Raw genomic sequence first — 18,721 nt, 5'->3', positions numbered from 1 at the left:
CATACATTGTTCTAGTAAATACATTAAAGTATTTAGTTAGTGGAAAATATGCTATCTCTTATCCACTTCCAATAATTTCAAACCTTATATTTTGTTTGTTTATTTATTTATTCAATGTATTTAATTAATTAATTAATTAATTTTTTGCTGAGCTGCTTGACCTTGTACTTTTTAATTCTACATTTTTCTCAGTAAACAATGTCCACACCTCTTGATTTATCGTTTCACCTTTAGTCAGCTTGTTTCCATGGAAATATAAGAACAGAATATACTTCTCATTTTACACTGAGAATGTATTTGCTAAAGAGAAATTATTCATCACACTGTGGTCTCTCATTAAAAAAACACTTGCTTAAACAAAAACTTGTCATTAGAGTAAGCCAAGGGCATTAATCCAGACATTCAATAAAAGAAAGTATTTCATCGCTACATATATTACAGTCAGTGCACTTTTACATCCCATCCTTCATCCTAATAGCCCAAGATTACAGCCTATTAACTTAAACGTTCTTTTGTTCAGTCTTTCTTCTCTTTTTACATTGTAATACCTACATTTCTTAAAACATTATCACATACAACAACCACTGAAAATACTTTGTTATATAACATGAAATTTATATCATGAAATGTTTTATAAAAATACTGTTTATAATAAAAAAATGTTTTACACACAGTTACTTTCTCTTTTTTTCTTTTAGTGTCCTTCCAAATATTAATGACATAAAGTAAGGTATATGCCTGTCACTCCTCCCCCAACACTCACTCACTCACACACACACACACACACACACACACACACACACACACACACACACACACACACACACACGTTTAACAAAGTAAAAAAAATCTCAACTTTCTCAGCCACTTTTTCCTGTAAAAGACATATTTCACAAATGTGACTGATGCTTTGCAATCTCACATTTATTCATTAATTTCAGTGTTGCTGGTCTTCTTCCTGTTCATCTCCATCTCCCAAATCTAGACTCTGGTTCAAGTCCAAGGAACTCCTGATTCTTCTAGTCAACTCCTGTGCTTTCTTCTGTCTCCCAAGTATTTCCTTTGGAACACTGGAAACGGTTTCACTGGCAAAGTCTCTCTATGAGCTTTATGATCAGAAGTATAAAAAGCAGAATCCCCTTATGTTTGATGGCTCACGTTTTGTTGGAAATACTTTTGTATTTCCTCCTTAGCTTGTTCTGCATCAAAAATACCTTGACCCTCCAGGAAAACATATTCCAAAGACAGCTGGATACAGCAGCTTGAATCTTACACCTGCCTCTCTACATGCCCTGACTGCTGGGATACATTTGCTTCTCTTCTTCCTGGTGTACAATGAATAATCATTTTACACAAACACTCTACTTTCTTCAATTTTTAATATTATGGCCTTCTGCTACAGTTTTGTCAGGATCAACTTTTTTTTTGCTGGCATGACTGTATCTTTACCAATACAGGTCTTGGGTGTTTTTTTTCATGGCCAGGTCTGGAGCATACACATGATGTGCCCTTTCAATTAACAAATCATGCTGTGGAATACCAGGCCAGTTATTTTTCTGTGCTTTCATAAAATTAACAGTATGTTCCTTCCAGTTCCTCTGATACAGCAGAAAATCTCAGATTTTCTCTGTACTGTCGTCTAATTCTACCATTTTCCTTAAAAAGCTTGAGTAGTCTCATACTCAGCCAGCCTTTTCTTCATTTTGACCTCTGATTTTTGTAGTTTTATCTGTTCATCTGAATAGCTGTTTAAAGCTTCTTCCATTTTCCAGCCTTTTATTTGAGTTGATATACTATTTTAGCATTTCATTTATAATAATAAGCTCCGAGTATTTTTGAATTACTTTTTCCTCTAAATTAATGGAAGTCATTGCTTTTACTAAAGATGGAGCTTGACCTTCTTTTTGCAGAGCAGCAGCATTATTCTTCCCAGTCAGTGTTTTCTCCTCACTTTTCTAGTTGATTTTCTTTCAGGCTTGCTATGTTTCTTTTTTGCTAGTATCCAGGCAGTGTGCTTACTAGCCAGTAACTGACTTTTATTAAAACAGGAAGAATTACTGGCCCTTATCTATCAGTTTCTTTTTCCACATTGAAAGAGCTGAAATTAAACTGTTGATCAGTGTGCAACTATCTTGGAAAACCATTTCATAAACAATTTTGACCACAAAAAGAGATGAAAGAGAAGAAAAAAAAAAAGAGAGGGAAAGAGAGAGACAGAGATGAAAGAGAAGGATCCATGGGCAGACAAGCTGCGATGGCTGCAAGATACACCTTGATAGATGCATAAGCCATAAGGTAAGCCATTGCTGAGTAGCTCACAAATATATTTAAGAACCAGTGTGGTAAACTCCATACTACACCCTCTGATATCAGTTAGGTACCACCTAGAAAACCTCTTCCACTTAAAAACATAAGAGTTTCTAGTTATAGGCTTTCTTGCCTCCTTTGATACCTACTGCACATCTTCATGGACCCTGTGCCTAAAAAGTTTCAATACATAATCATCCAGGCCATCAGTAGCAATTGCTCTAAAATGGGGTGCACCAGTCACTCTGACACTGTGTGATCAGATCCAGAATTTGAGGATGTTTGTGAGAATTGCCCTTGGTCAAGTCCATTAAAAGAGAGAACCAACTTTACCTGAGCCAAAAGGAAGTTACCACATTGATCTTTGGAAATTCTTTCTGAATCATGAGAAGTACCTTGGATACCAGTGGAAAGGGTGGAAATATATAAAATAACATTCCCATCCAAGGGAACAAGAATGCATCTGTCCTCCAAGCACAGCTCAAATAGAATTTTCCACCTGTCTGATGAACAGAACTATTTGAAGTGTTCCCTACATCTGGACCAAATCTAGGTAGATCTCTGTCCTGAGTTTCCACTTGTGAAGGCCCATCTTTGATGTGCCAAGTCTGTCTACCACTATGTTTTGCTTTGACACAATGTATGAATGAGGCCTGAAGCATGAGAAAATACTGTAAGGCTCGCTCCCAAACCATAGGACCTGAAGACCATAAGTGGTGAAGAACTTTTAAGGTTGGAAACACTACCAACATTTCTATGACATTTATGTGCTTTCCAGCATCCAAAGGACCTCATGCATTTAAACTTCTCTGGACACTGCTCTGCAAGTAAAATTTGGCAAGTCTGCCTGTACTAGCTGCACTGGGGTCTGGAAGGACAAGGGTCGGTCTGGTTAATATAGGTTGATAGATGAATACTACGCTAACTGCCCTGAAAGGCCATTTTAAGCCTAGCCAATTATTTAAGGTTAGAATCAAATCATGCACCTTGTGTCTTTGAGATGAAGACCTTAACCATTATGCCAAACCACCCACCCATATTGTTTATGAGATATCTAAGGCCATTTAACTTCTCTGATCTAGAGTAAGACATCCTGGAGAGTGAACACTCCATAGTCTGCATCAACAATGTTAGGATCCTTCTAATATACTTCTGCACACTTCTGAAAGCTCTTCTTAATATTTTCTGTTTTTGTAAGGGGTCTGCCATCTTTTTTTTTTTCTATGTTAATCTTTACTAGAAGTTTCTTTTAATATCACCAACATTCTTGAAAATATATCTTGCCTTTCCTGTTCTGTCTTGTTCTAGTTCTTTGCACTGCTCATTTAAATGTGCCTGATTCCTTATGATTATTCATTAAGACTCTATATTCCATTATCTATTCCATTAAATTGTGCTCTCCTTCTTTTCTTAGTTGCTTCTAAAGCCCCCACAGGCAGCTAATTTGCCTTTTTTATTTTCTTTTGATTTGGAATACTTTTATGCTACTAACTGGCAATATCACAAATTTCTGTTCATAGTTCTTAAGGTGCTCTGTCTACCATTTTAATCCCTTGAATCTTTTCTTCACCTACATTACATATTCATTTAGAATAGTTTTGATCTCATATCTCCCTGGGTTAGATGCCTTTCTTGTTTTCTTTAACTTAATTCTACACTTTGCAATAAGAAGCTGATGATCTGAACCACAGTCAACTACAGGTCTTGTTTTTGAAGACTGAACAAAGCTCTTCCATCTCTAACTGTAAAGTATATAGTCAGTCATTTCTGTAATGACCATATGGTGATATCCATATGTAAAGCCATCTCCTAACCTGCTAAAAGACGGTGTTTGCTATGACCAGTGAATTGTCTTGGCAGATTTTTACTAGTCAGTTTCCTATTTCATTCTGTACTCCAAGGTCAAACATGCCCATTAATCCAGATGTATGTACTATGACTACCAAATTTAGCATTACATATTTTTTGGCATAAGTTACAAAGTTTCTGCAGATCCTCATAAAGCTATTCAACATTATCTTTTTCAGTATATGTAAATGGAACATAAATTTGCAACACTGTAATGTTTGATGGCTTATCTCATAGTCTGATTGAGATAAGCCACCCCTTTATTAACTATGTATTTCCCATCTATCTCCAGTTTAAATCCTTCTGATGATGATTATATAAGTAGGGTATACAACTTCATATCAATAAAGCTGCACACTTATTAAAATACCCAAGGATCAATCTTATTTACAGGTCTGAAAAATGAAAACGAATGAAAAAGTACAAACACACACAAATAAAAATCACAAAAACACATACAAAACAAAACCCATTTGATAATCAGAATAAGACAACCTATAGCTTATGATCTGAAAGAAGCATATCCATAACATAAAAGGCACTTTATGCAACTACTTCATGCTTTGTTATACCCCATAAGGATACTCTTATCAGACAATAAGACATACCTCACTGTGTCTTATTTCTTAAAAACTGCTTCTCAGAGTTAAATCGCAAAAAATATGCAAACACCCGAATTGTAGCAAGTGCCTTGAAATTTAAACAAAATAACAAAATAGCAGGATAACTCCAATGGCATTAATAGATAAGGCCACAACTATGGCCCAGGTGACCTCAGTTTGATTAGCGACTGGTGAGTTTGATGGAGCTGGTAGGGGAAGAAGGATGTATTCATCAGGTCTGGAAGGTGGTCCATGGTAATCCAATGACACAGTCTCTCAGAGGAGAGGCCTAATAAACATATCCTTATTGCAGGGATGCTGACAAGGACACAATTCACTGCTAAGACTTCTTATATGATGGCCTCCCCAACTAGCTCTCACCTTCACAGGAAAACTCCAAGATAAGAAAATAAATAGGTATAGCTGATAGAGAGAACTTGATGGTCAGTAGGCCCAGCAGGTAAAAATAACATAGTAGACCCTAGAAACAGGATTTTAAATTGTTATTTAGGGCACCAAACTCCATGTAGAGCAGAAGGAATGTAAAAACTATATATAATAGTTTAAATATTCTAAAGCTGTTTCTATTTCCCAGAATATAACTACTGCCATTTATTAAAAGCGATAAGAAAATTCCATATGGAGTTGTAATGTTACTTTTTGTACCTGGAGTATTTCCATTCTGATCCACTTCATCTGTGCTGGCTCCCCATCTAACAAGCAGTTGTAAGCAACCTAGTCGTCCATGAAAAGCAGCATAATGAACAGGCCTCCAGCCATTCTTGTCTGCTACATCTGTGTCCTGTAAGAAAGAAAATGTAGTACCACTGCTTGATACATTACTTTCTCCTGCTTTTGGAATTAAGAGAATATTATCAGAATTTGCCATGCATCATATTGATTATCCATAATACTGTCCACAGAAATGGAAAAATGTTTAGGATAAACTCTTCTTTTCCTACTCTCAGCTAATCTACTTGTATGCTGCCTTACCAAGATTGAGCCATTTGTCTCTATTTCATTGTGCAACCTTTTTCAGATATTTTTCCTACCTTTTCTCTATCATGACTTGTCCTGTATGAAAAAGCCTTTGCAGATGTAACCTTTGGGCATTTAGATAATGACTCAGGGTGGACAGAAAGTCTGCCAGGCTCCTGTCCTGTTGCAGCTAGAGGGTTTTTATTTTATTATTATAATTATTTACATTCACTATTCAGAAACCAGAGAAAGACACAGTCATGAAACGAGTGCTGAACTTTCTTGGTTGTGTTAGTATCAGAAGATTCTATGAGTCATGTGTGGGAATGTGCACATCCACTGAAGAAAGCATAGCAGGCTCTCACATCTCTGAGCATGCAAATCAGCTTTCCATGGAAGGATTGGGGCAAGAAGAAAAATTCTGATGACATCCAAGATGATGGCCTCTTTTGACTGTCTTTCATCAACTGGGAAAAAAGGGGGCAGTAAGGTTATGGGAGGGCTGATAACTGGCAGACAATGGGGAGACAAAGACATAATTAAATATAAACAAATATGCAATATCTAGAACAATCACTGGAAAATCTACTTAGTGTTGTACATCCAAGTCTCATTTCAGCAGCACAAAGTTACAGTGCAGTAAATTAATATTTTATTACCTGATAAAGTAGGAGAACTGGACACTGTCTCAGCAGACGAACTGAATAACGGAAATTACACCTACAGTTATAGTATATTATGTATCCCTTCAGAAAAATATATTTTCAAATAGCTACATCCAATGTCTGAAGATCTCAAATGGATACACACATACACACATTTAGAAACAATCAACATATGTAACCAAAGATTAAACATTTGCAATCAGCATCCATTGCTAAAATCACTGGAGGTCTGACTGAAATCCTTTCCAGTGTGGTACAATGACTGGCAAGTTGCTTCTCATTAAAGTTCTTCTCCAGATATCTTTTCCAGTATTCAGTCCTTGCAGCAATTTGGCCTGGGTGGCATTTCAGTAGTATCTTACCAAAACATGCTGGTCAGTGTCAAATGTTTTTAAGGTTTTCCATGCATAATTTTAAAAGCACCGAACTGGATTTTCCAGTGATTGTTCTAGATATTGCATATTTACTGATATTTAATTAAGTCTCTTTCCAGAAATGCCATGGCAGATGTCTTATCTGTGGTTGCATGCGTAGCATTTCTGTACATGAACAACAACAAAGAAATAGTCCGATCTATACTCATAGTTTTTATTGCTTTAAAGACTGTATGAATTTCTCTCTCACTCCCTCTAACAATGGTATGTCGTAGTGAATTGTGTTATCCCATTTTGTTTCATGAATGTCTTAAATTCATCTGATATGAAGATGGCCAGTTATTTTTCACAATTTGTTCAGGCAATGCATTTCTCATGAATATCATTCCTAGATCTCTAATGTTTTTATTTGAAGTAGCTAATTCTATGCAAACTAATTCAAGGTAGTTTGAATGAGAGTCCAAATTAATGAGGAATACATTATCTGCAAAAGGCCCTGCAAAGTGTATATGTCTGTAGCCACCACAGAGTCACACAGTAATATAACCTGACACAGATCACATTTGCTATCCAGCCACAAGAGTTTCCTAAACCTTGTTCCACTCCTTGGCCATCCTTACCAGCTAATACACTTTGAACAGCACAGGATAATTTTGAATCTTTCTGTGAATATTCATAATGGTAACTGACAGGTGTTCTACTACCAATAATGTACAATGTGTGCCAGATGGATCTATAGTGCTGGCTGCTGTGCCATTCAGTTTTACGTGCAGTCTTTCAGTACTGCAATGCTGTATAGGTCTTCAATGTCATAAGAAAGTGAGATCCCTCCCCCCCAAAAAAATGCACAGATCAACAGTGTAATTTGGCTTTGTAAATTTGTGGAATTCCTTACTGTGGACTAAGAAGCTGAAATTAATAGTCGCTGATCAACTGTCATTGTAAATGTACATACATGTAAATAGCTGCAAAATCTATTTTTTTTTTTTTTGTTATTTTTTATCTTATAATTAGCTAGGTAGGCTGGTCATCTGACTCTTTTCAGCCACAACCCACATTCAGTAGCATGATATCATTAAAAAGTATAACTAAGATATTTCTTCAGTAAATAATACAGTATTTCAAGTGAGAAGATTAAAAAAGCACAGATTTGAACAGTAAACACCAAGCAATTCTTTGAGGAGATATATTCTAGCAGAATATAACACCCTTCTAAATAGAAAACAGAACAATAGTAATAATATACAACACATAGAGTAGCTAAAGTTGCATTTACAAGAGAAGAGACAACAAAACAAAATAACCGTACTAATGCCAAAGTCCGCCTGACAAAAATGGAAACTGCAAACAAAAGAAAGGCAGGACACTGCTATATTTATTTAATGCACCAAATAATCCACAGGTTAGCGCTTTCGGGATAAAACCCTTCTTCAGACATTTTAAAAATCATTATCAAACAATTATATACATTACAGATGATGAAACAAAATTTAAAAGAACCAATCAAATGTTAAAAGAGGCGTGTTTTTTACTAAATGCTTTTAACATTTGATTGGTTCTTTTAAATTTTGTTTCATCATCTGTAATGTATATAATTGTTTGATAATGATTTTTAAAATGTCTGAAGAAGGGTTTTATCCCGAAAGCGCTAACCTGTGGATTATTTGGTGCATTAAAAGAATTCGTATAGCAGTGTCCTGCCTTTCTTTTGTTTGCACAAGAGAAGAGACGTAAGACTTCAAAACCAACAATTTTAAAGGCTAAATGTGCAATACTTCTGCAAGATTATCTCATAGAGAATTTAATAAATCACTCGTACAGCCATATCTTTTAACCTTTTAGCACAAGAAATCTGGACAAAGACAAAAATAACAGGGGGGCAAGGGCCCAAAATCAGGGGCAGAGTTTAAATACTGAAAACTGTTAGAATAACAGGTTTTGTGTGCATTAATAAATATCCTGAAGGATACGAAGTCATAATCAAATGTATGTCATTATTTAGTGGCTTCAATACTTAATAATTTGCCAGAAAACCACACATTTCATGAGGAACAGACCAAAAATAAGAGGTATAAATTTGAACATTCTGAGAAATTCAAGATATTTGAAAGGTATGCATAGGTATAAATCTGAATGTTCTGAGAAATTCAAGACATTTGAAAGGTATGCATACAGCTTCTTGGTCATTCCAGGTATAATTTTCTTGATGAATGAATTGCAAAAGTAATGGGTCTTTTTGTGCTATCCTGGAAACTGCTTAGTGAAATGATACTAATTCATAACATGAAGCATCAGATGCTGACTGTATGAGCATAGTTGGATCAAAGTGCACAATTACCTCCTATCACCTAATGCAATCGTCCTTTTTCACTTGAAAGTTCAGTATGCAACAACATTTCCATTCCCATGTTAATTCACTCATTCATTCAGTGCAATAACACCAAATAATGAGTAGGCAGCATTCTATAACAATAATTAACCAGGCCATGGTAGGAAAGCTGCTGTTAAACATGTGTAGTCCTAGGTGGCTTTTAGCACAGCCATTAATTTATATGATGTCAATCTGTATAATATTTCCTCTTCAAAGAAGTTAGTATTGTCTCAAATGAATCAGTGTCCATACTCCCATAGACCTCCTAGAACTTATTTTAAATTGCTCATGCAGACTTTATTATGGTGGCCTGTTACCAATATGCCATCTGGGAAGTATTGCATGTTTAGAGTTCCCAGTAGTATTTGATCCACTACCTTATAAAGTGCAGTTGACAAGGTCATTACTCTAAAACCATATTACTGTACTTGAGCACTCCTTTGTGTATGCTCATGATCAGTAATTGCCTTGAAGCTTTATCTGGGTTTGTTTGATAGTATGTTTGTAGAGGTCAAGTTGCATAAAATGTTCCTCACCCAGCTAGGGAACTGAAAATATTTTCTATCCTGTGCAGCTATTTAGTATGCAACCTCAATTAGCCATTACCTCACACTTCCTCCATATTCATACTTCTTGTGGTTTATCTTTCTTCAACCCAGCAAGCTGGAGTTTTCCACTCAATCTGCAGAAGTCTACAGAAGATTCCTGAATTCACCAGTCTTTGTAGCTTTCCCTGTGCCCTAAATTTTAACAAAGAAAGACCACCCTAGCTTTTGGAAGTTGTAAGTGACATCACTTTCTAGCTGAGTTTTTGGTTCATAAGTAATTACTAGGCTTGTGGTTCAGGAGACCACTGAGGAGCCTAGCTTAATTTCCGAATTGCCTCAGAGAACTGTTTGGCTAAATGACTTGCTGAATGTCACACAGTAAGCAAATGAAGGCTATTAACATTTCAGAGATTTAATACTCTGTGCTAACTGCCAGACAGTCCAAACAGACACTCATCAAAGATTAGATTGAACCAAAGACCCCGAACCTGTAAGACAGAAACCTTAATCATTGAGCCACTGTTAAATGTCTTTATTATTTTTCATTGTGTCCATTCTTACTCTTCTAAAAGCTTTGACATTCTTTCTTTCAGCTGTGGTAGATTTCCCTTCCTTCTGGCCTACCACATTTTTTACAGTACCAGCTGAGTAAAGTCTTCCTGTTCTTCTACATTCTGAACAAGTGAGTATCCCCCCCAAAGTTACAAACATGAACATTTAGCACTTGTTATTTGCCCTCATAATCACAAGAACCTTACATCTGTCTCCTGTATACATGCACAGCAGACCTTTAGTCTCTGATAGCATTTTTTTATAATCTTGCACAGAAATCACTGATAATATAGCTTCAACATCTAACTTCATTTGCAGTGCTAGTTTCGCCCAGCCACTTCTGGAATGATCAAAATAATAATTCAGTCAAGAAAGATTTTGCAATTCTAAGCATGTTAAGTCATAGTTCTACCCTGTTAGCTCTATTTTGCTGGAACCAGAGTCACTGTCAGAGTCTATCAGTTTATGAAGACTTTTTACCTGATAACCTGATACTGTGCCCTGACTTTTGTCATATAATTCCTTGTTACTTTTTCTTCATGTACATGTTCTTGCAACATGACCTTGCTAAAGACATTTCTTATGACTTTGCTTTTTAAACTAATGCCTATCTGGCCTATGGGATTTTTTTACAATTCACAAGCAACTCGGGTAGCTACCTCCACTGACACTGTTATACTCACAACTTGTTCCATTAGCTGTTTTTTTCAGAAAGCAATTTCAGTTTCTTTTGCATAGTTGCTAAATTCACTCATCACACAACTCTGTCCAGTAATACAGCTATTAATCCATCCCACACCAAACTAGCAGTGCTCAGCAAGTCTAAGTAATTCAGCCATTTAGTCTGAAATGCCTTAATATTTTCGGTACTTACGTATTAGCGCAACCAGATTTTCGCGGTTGCGGTAATATGAATGCTGGCATGAAAACGAGTGTGGTAATTAGTGCCACTTGTTATTTTACATCTTTACTTACAACAAATAGGTTTAGCTTACATTCAGGAAGATAAAACAACTGTGAAAGTCTTCTTCCTGTTTTGCGTGCTTTACACACGCACAGTTTAATTGCCTGGGCTGCTGTGTATGTTACTGTCGAAAGGAGTGCTTTTCTCTATCAAGATGGAATGCTGAAAAGAAAAACACAGGGAAATCTGGAGAAATGCGTTTTGGTAGACTATTTATCAAAATTTACAAACAGACTTGAAAGGAGGAAAACTTTTTTTTTAAGAACAGAAGCTTGCAATAACAATAAAAGGTTTGCCAGACTGATGACATTGCATTATGCTGACATGTAGGGTAGTTTGGTATGTGAGAAGTTGACAGTGGTGCTTTGGCTACTTGTATTGTGATAGTGCTATCCTCGGACAAATGGAGATTGTGTTTCAATGATTACGGCTAAAAAAGATATGGATTTCTCATTCGCTGTTGTACTGTTTCTGTGTGTAGAGAGAAAGTTGTCAGCAATTGTAGTCACATCTTCCTGAATGTAAGCCACACTTATTTGTTGTAAATAAAGACGTAAAGTAACAACTTACGCTAACGCTAATTCCCACACTCATTTTCAGGCCAGCATGCGGTTAAACATTACTTTTTCCATGTTTAATCGATAATCCTGCCTCAAAAAAAATTCACTGTGAAAGAAAACAGTTAATGTGACATTTTCATGTCAGTACTGGTAAAATTTACACATCTGGAAGCAACCAGTGTTATCGTGAAAATCTGATTGCGATAATATGCAAGTACCATCTTTTCTTTGGTGTCCTTTATGAAACCTGATTTTTTTTTTTTTTGCAATTAATGGAAGCCTTAAATGTATATGTACTTGCAAACCTTTTTTTTTTAATTTCTTTAAAAGATTTATCATATAACAGGTGCTGCTAAGTTGTTTAGCAATCTATATGTTTTTGCACTGTAAAGAGTCAATAAAGCCAACATCTTTTCTGACTGTACAATAAAGTTTTTCCCTTTCAACATATGTAGCACTGTTCTCTTTTCTATGATCAGGTAAGTTCAAATATCCCAAGTGAGGATTCATCATTCAAATATTTATTCTTATACAGTACTCTGTTTCCAATTTAACTTCACAGCTACATCCAGATTATGCTGTCCACCAGACTCATGCTCACAACCCGTTTCTGTCTCTCTTTAGGTGCATGGTAAAGAAAGGCAGCAAGCACCCTATTATAGGACATGCTCAAGTGTGCAATCACACATACACAAGCAAATGCACTGCATGCACACCTACAGACAATTTAGAAGATCATCATTTCACCTGTGGCATGTGTTTGGAATGTGGAAGAAAACAGGATTATCTAGGAAAAAATCATGGAGACATAGGAAGGATGCGTAGACTTCACAAAGATGGCACCTTAGCTGAGAAATGAACTAGCAAACCAAGTGTTGTAAGGAAGCACTTAGCAGCATTTTATATTTCTAAAATGACGGTTACAAACAAAATTACTCCTTTCTTAGTTTTATGAGATATGTTATGCCTCAAATGTTATGTAACATTGATTGTTTTGACATACCAACACAAGTACACTTTTCTCCAGTATGTAAAAGCACCATATGCCATTAGTTTTCAGACTGAAACATTATTTATTTAGTCCCAGCATCAGACTGTCAGTGGAAGGCTTGTTCTCATCTCCTGCAACAATGCCTTCTATTCATTTACTTATTTATTTCAGAAACCAACAGCTTTTTTGACTGAAGATGGCCCCTAACAGATGGGCCACTCTCATAGCCATTTGTTTGTATATTTGTCCCATGTAGCATAAGTTCTAATGAAATGTTGTTGTCTTTCGGCTTTTCCCGGTTAGGGGTCGCCACAGCGTTACTCGAGTCCGCTAATGATTGGCAGTAGATTTTTCACGAACGCTGACTTGCCAGCTAGACGTTCAACCTTCAACGAAGGCACGCCCATTTACGCATGTCTTTCGAACGCCCACCCAACCACGGGGAGGACATGCAAAGTTCTAATAAAATAAGTACAAAAATTGAAATTCTGATGAGCATGCCTTGCTTTACTTGTTTCTTGATTAAAAGGTGCACATGCACAAATGCACATTCACTGTAGGTACATGCATAACAGCCCTATCTTATATCCCCAGTTCACTATTAACAGGCAGTGTTGCCCTGAAAATGAGGTTTTCTTAATAGGTTGCTGCTCTCTTTATCCAAATATCTAATTTCATAATCCCTCTGTTTTGCTTGTCAGTATCGGATACATAAATATTTTTCCTCTCTCCTTGTCTTTCTTTTTGCAACAGTTTTAATTAACAGGCATATTCTTCATGAAAATTAAATTTTTAGAAGGCTGACTGCTTGACATTTTCAACAGATTTAAATACAGACTATTGTCAGTGTTAACATACAGGTGGTTAGGTGACAGACTGAAGTATAAGTGCACACCATTGATAACACCCATCATTGTCTTTGTTATGCTGCTGGTTGTACACACCGATTTCATGTATGGAGTCATAGTCTTCTTGCAAAATTTGAATTTGCATTTTAGTACACATAATTATACTAGGAAGTACCGAAAGAACAACCTTGTCCTTATATGTACATACACAGCATTGCCACTTACTACTCTATTCCTATAACAAAATACACAGACATCAAGAAAGAAAACAACTGTAAAATATTGTACTAGCCACGTCATATTGTCAACTTGGTTGGGGTACATCTGTCCTTTCCCTGCAATCTTTACTACATGTCACAAAACCTGATGTATTCCTTAATTCAAGTCCAGATAAAGTTTTGAATGATGAGATTCTGTGGTCTTCAGATAAGCCACAACTGACAACCAAAAACCCTCAGAATAATTCACAATAACTTGAAAATTGCAAAGGTAGGGGGAACTGCTTGAGCTACAATGTATGTATGTAAATTACAGGACAAATCAGTCAAGACATGATGCCAGTTATGCAGAAAGGGCAGATTTTTTTAAAGAAGAAGAGGAAGCTAAAAATTATTTATTTTTGTTTTCCAGGCTAGAGCACTGATCTCCATGGAACTTTTTCTTAAAGACTTAAAGATCTTAATAACCCACAGGTAGACATGCTTTAAACTGCAGAAACTTAGCAAAATTTGTGTTTCACATAGTGGAGAAATTAACAGCTGGCCTACTTGGAGGCAACACAGGAGCAATACTTGCATTTAATATTATTGTACTTTTTTTTTACTGATCTGATGAAGCACCATCTATTTACTGGTAGATAGGCAAAAACACTTTAGACTCCTGAGTTTTTTATTTTATTTGCTTGCATCAGTTTTAATAACAGCTATAAACTAATGTTTTTTTTTTGTTTGTTTGTTTTATTGAGGTCAAATTAAATGTTTTCCTTGACATTAGCATAGGTACCCAACCAAACTCTTCTCTCTACATTTTTGTAATAAACCTCCCCAGGCTCAGGTTAAGGGCCCTGACATTATGATGCCTTCTTTTCCAGAACAGATTCACCACTTCTTATAATTTAGCTCTACATTCACAGATTGACATTAGCTCTTTTCAACAAGGATTCACACGTGTTTAACCTCCTACCACAGGCTGAGCATATGTTAGTTTTACAGCCTACAACATTTGCACTGTTTCAGTATTTTTGAATGCACGCAGTACACCTATCGCCATTTGATACCTAATTCTTCTTAGTACTATTAATAACTATCTATGAATTAATCTATACTTGAATCAGTTATAGCCAGACTACATTTTTTATCACTATACAGATTCTACTTGAAAAGAAGTCAGTCATATTTAACTCTGTTCAGTCCAGTGTCATAGAATGCTGTAAGGTATCTTAGACCTAGTACATACCCTTTTGAGCATGTCTGTATTTACATGTACAGTAATCATTTTCAAGAGCATGTTATCATAGTTATATGTCAGCAATACAATAAAGAAGCAACAAAACAAACAAAAAGTAAAACAGAACGGGCTGCATCCTACATGAGCTCCAAGAAGAGCTAAACCCAAACATAAAACTACTGTTCAATCTCAGCCTTACTACAGGATATGTACCCAAAGAGTGGCGTACAACAACAGTGGTCCCTCTCCACAAAGGTGGTGCCTCAACGGATCCTGGAAACTATCGCCCCATAAGCCTGACTAGCTTGGTCTGCAAAGCTATGGAAAGGATCATCATGGACCTCATAAATAAAGATATTGGGGACCTACAGACACTGGATCCTACCCAGTTCAGCTTTGTTAAGGGCAGATCCTGCCTCTTAAACCTAGTTGATTTCTTTGAAACAGTCACCAAGGCCATTGATGAGGGGAAGGCGGTCCACACAGCCTACCTGGACCTCGCAAAAGCCTTCGATACAATACCCCACTCGGGCATTATAGATAAGCTCACCAGCTTAAATATAAATCCCTTTGTCACTGGATGGGTTGCAAGGACAGAACCCACATGGTTAGAATTGCTGGAGCCATGTCAGACTCCAAACCAGTTACAAGTGGCGTCCCACAAGGCTCATTCCTGGGACCTCTCTTGTTCGGTATATATTTCTCGGAGGTACAGGCCAACACAGAAGGACTGTGGCTGACCAAGTTCGCAGATGACTGCAAACTGGGCGCCATAATCGACTCTCCAGCCGACACAAGCATCCTCCAAAAGGGCCTCATAGAAACAGACAACTGGTGCCAGAGCCATGGCCTCAAGCTAAACACCAAAAAGTGTATAGTCATCTCCTTTGGCAAAAACAAAGTGCCCACAAATTACAACATAGGTGGTAATCCATTAAGTACAGAAGAAGTAATTAGGGACCTGGGGACCCAAGTTGATAGCAATCTTTCATTTGACAACCACGTGGCCAAAGTGGTTAGAAAAACATTTTATATAGCCCACCTAATCATGACGGGATTCACATCTAGATCAGGGGAGGTCATCGTGCCTCTTTACTCATCCCTCATCAGGCCCATAGTTGAGTACAATGCCCCTACCTTACCAGACACCTGCAGCAACTGGAAAGACCCCAAAAGTACCTCACCAAGAGGATCAAAGGGCTCAAACAGATGCCATATGCTGCCCGGTTAAAGAAACTCCAGCTCTACTCAGTGGCATATTGCCTGCTCAGAGGCAATCTGTGCCTGACGTATAAAGCCATGTCCAACCCGGAATTAATGGACATGCTGCACCTCAGAAAATCTAAATCCCATCGAGCTACGCACTCGAGAGACTTGAACCTCAGCACTGAAATAAATAGGACGTGCTGGAGGGACAGATTCATAACCCAGAGGCTCCCTTCACTCTGGAATAAAATCCCAGTCCAGGTTAGGCAGAGTCCCTCATTGACTCTCTTCAAGAGGAATCTTGATGAGTGGATGGGAGATCATAGGTTTACCCCGGGTATCACTTTTGTGTCACTGTTAGACAGAGGCACAGTATACTAACCTTGAAAAAGGGCATAGCACAATTAATTTAAAATGGGTGGCGAAAGCCGAACACACTCTGGCTAGGCTTATAAATGTCCTAGGGCAGATAGCCTAGTATGAACCTATGAACCTATACCTGTGGATACCAGGGTATGTATTGTCCTCACTGTACTTGCCATGGGGACCTTCCAAAGACAAACTGAGACACACTGTTGGGTATCTCACAGGTTTCTGCCTCAGGAATACTTCAGCAATTCTTCAACATACTCTTGGCTCATGTCGGTGAATATATTCATCTCTCAGTGATGCCCTCAGGACAGAGCCAAAACCATGGGTGCCTTCTATGGAATGGCACTCTTTCTTGAGGTACTTGGAGCAAAAGATTGCACCCTTGTTACCATTAAGATCCCATGTGGACCACAGGGAGAGTGTATTGGAACAGGAGGAGCTACCATTCCATCAACTGCATGTGATGCAAGGGGTTAAATCACTACCATGGCAGCTCAGCATACTAGCAGTTGTGCCCATGACTGTCAAATCTAGCACACAAGCTCTCTCACCTCTTCCTGCATGGTAGGGTACCCATGATCACCTTTTTGGTAAATTCAAACTTTTCTTACTCTTCTGTATCGGTATATTTTGGAAAATGCATTGCGTATTAGTAAGTACCCCTTTCCTTGTATGTGTCCCCTCCCTTCTTTGTTTTGCAGGTGGTGCAGGCTATCCTCTTAAGCCTGGCTAATGACACCAGTGCATAATCCTAAGGGAGATGCCCACCCTGTCCCACACACACACAGATTGTGATTGAATGAGTATTTGGCCTCCTGAACACCTATTTCCATTGGCTGGATGAGTCTGGGGGTGCCCTTCAGTATGACCCTGCTACTACATGCAGGATATTTACCACATGTTCCATTCTGCACAACATGACAATGTGTTGGTCTGTTACACAACTGCCCCATGATGGCAGTGCAGTTCATGGTATCATTTCTTGCACTAGTGAAGGTAGTGATGGTGGTCAGCCAGTGGCAGTAGCACAGGATGCAGCCCGGGACACCGTCTGGTCCCATTGATGCTGTGTTTTTTGCTTTGGAGAGGGCGGCTCTTACCTGAGCATCTGAGATGTCAGGGGGGCAGCACTCTGCTGGGATAGATATTTGCCCTTTTGGTGGGGAGGGGGGGGGAGAAGTTTGCGCTGAACCTGTCAGCTAGAATGTTGGCAATGTCTGTGGGTTCGATGTATTTTTTGTCATTTTGGACTAATTCTGAGCATATCTGGGAATTCCCACCCAGGTTCCTAACATAACTAAAGAAAGCCTTGTGATTATCCTTAGTGTCCTGCGCAATTTTTCTCTCGAAGCTGGCCTTTGATGATTTTATGAGTGCCCGTAGTTTTTTGCTAATACTGATCAGAGATGCCTTCCCTTTTTGGGATTTTGCTGTATCATGTAGTAGCTTCCTCCTTCTATTGTATAGTTTGTTTATGGCTGGGGTCCACCAGACAGGACGTCTGCCTTTGGAGGATTGGGTCTTGGTTTTATTTGGGATTGCATGATCCATGCATTCCTGAAGGTGTTCACAGAATGCGTTTATAAAGGATTCTGCGGTCTGGGCCGTATTTTCCACAGGCTCGGGGGCTTTGAAGGATTCCACCTCGGTTTTGAGGAGTGTGAAATTTGCTTTAGAGAAGTTTTTCACTGTGGTTTTCTGGGCAGGGGGTGGAGTCGGGATGTGAATATCCAGTGAGATTAGTTTATGGTCTGATCTTACCAGTGAGGGATACACTTCTGGTCTGGAGCATAGAGTCCCCATGTGAGTGATGATCAGGTCCAGTATGTTTTCCCCTCTTGTGGGAGTGGTAACAAGTTGTTCCATAGCATTTGAGTTTATAAATTCTAGGAACCTTTGGGCTAGGGTGTTGGAGCTAGAGTAACGCTCCCAGTCTATGTTTGGGTAGTTGAAGTTGCCCAATATAATGGTGTTTGGAGAGACCTTCATATTTTCCAGTTTTCTCAGGAAGACCGAGTGTGGTTCCTGGATTTGGGAGGGAGGTCTGTAGCAGGCTATAAACTGGAAGTCAGTTTTACTCACTGTTAGT

General features: G+C 38.0%; 1 protein-coding gene across 1 annotated transcript in view; it reads right to left on the bottom strand.

Moving 5' to 3' along the window:
- ANKRD42 (ankyrin repeat domain 42) overlaps positions 1-18,721 on the bottom strand; it is a 1,245,350-nt gene that overhangs the window by 661,850 nt on the left and 564,779 nt on the right. The window contains exon 5 of the mRNA XM_044071151.1: positions 5,424-5,559. Coding sequence (XP_043927086.1) covers positions 5,424-5,559 — 136 coding nt within the window. The remainder of the gene's footprint in view (positions 1-5,423; positions 5,560-18,721) is intronic.

The sequence above is a fragment of the Protopterus annectens genome, chromosome 5.part0 (assembly GCF_019279795.1).
Source record: "Protopterus annectens isolate FY-2018-M chromosome 5.part0, PAN1.0, whole genome shotgun sequence".
Lineage (NCBI taxonomy): Eukaryota > Metazoa > Chordata > Ceratodontiformes > Protopteridae > Protopterus > Protopterus annectens.
This window is presented reverse-complemented; position numbering and strand designations above follow the sequence as displayed.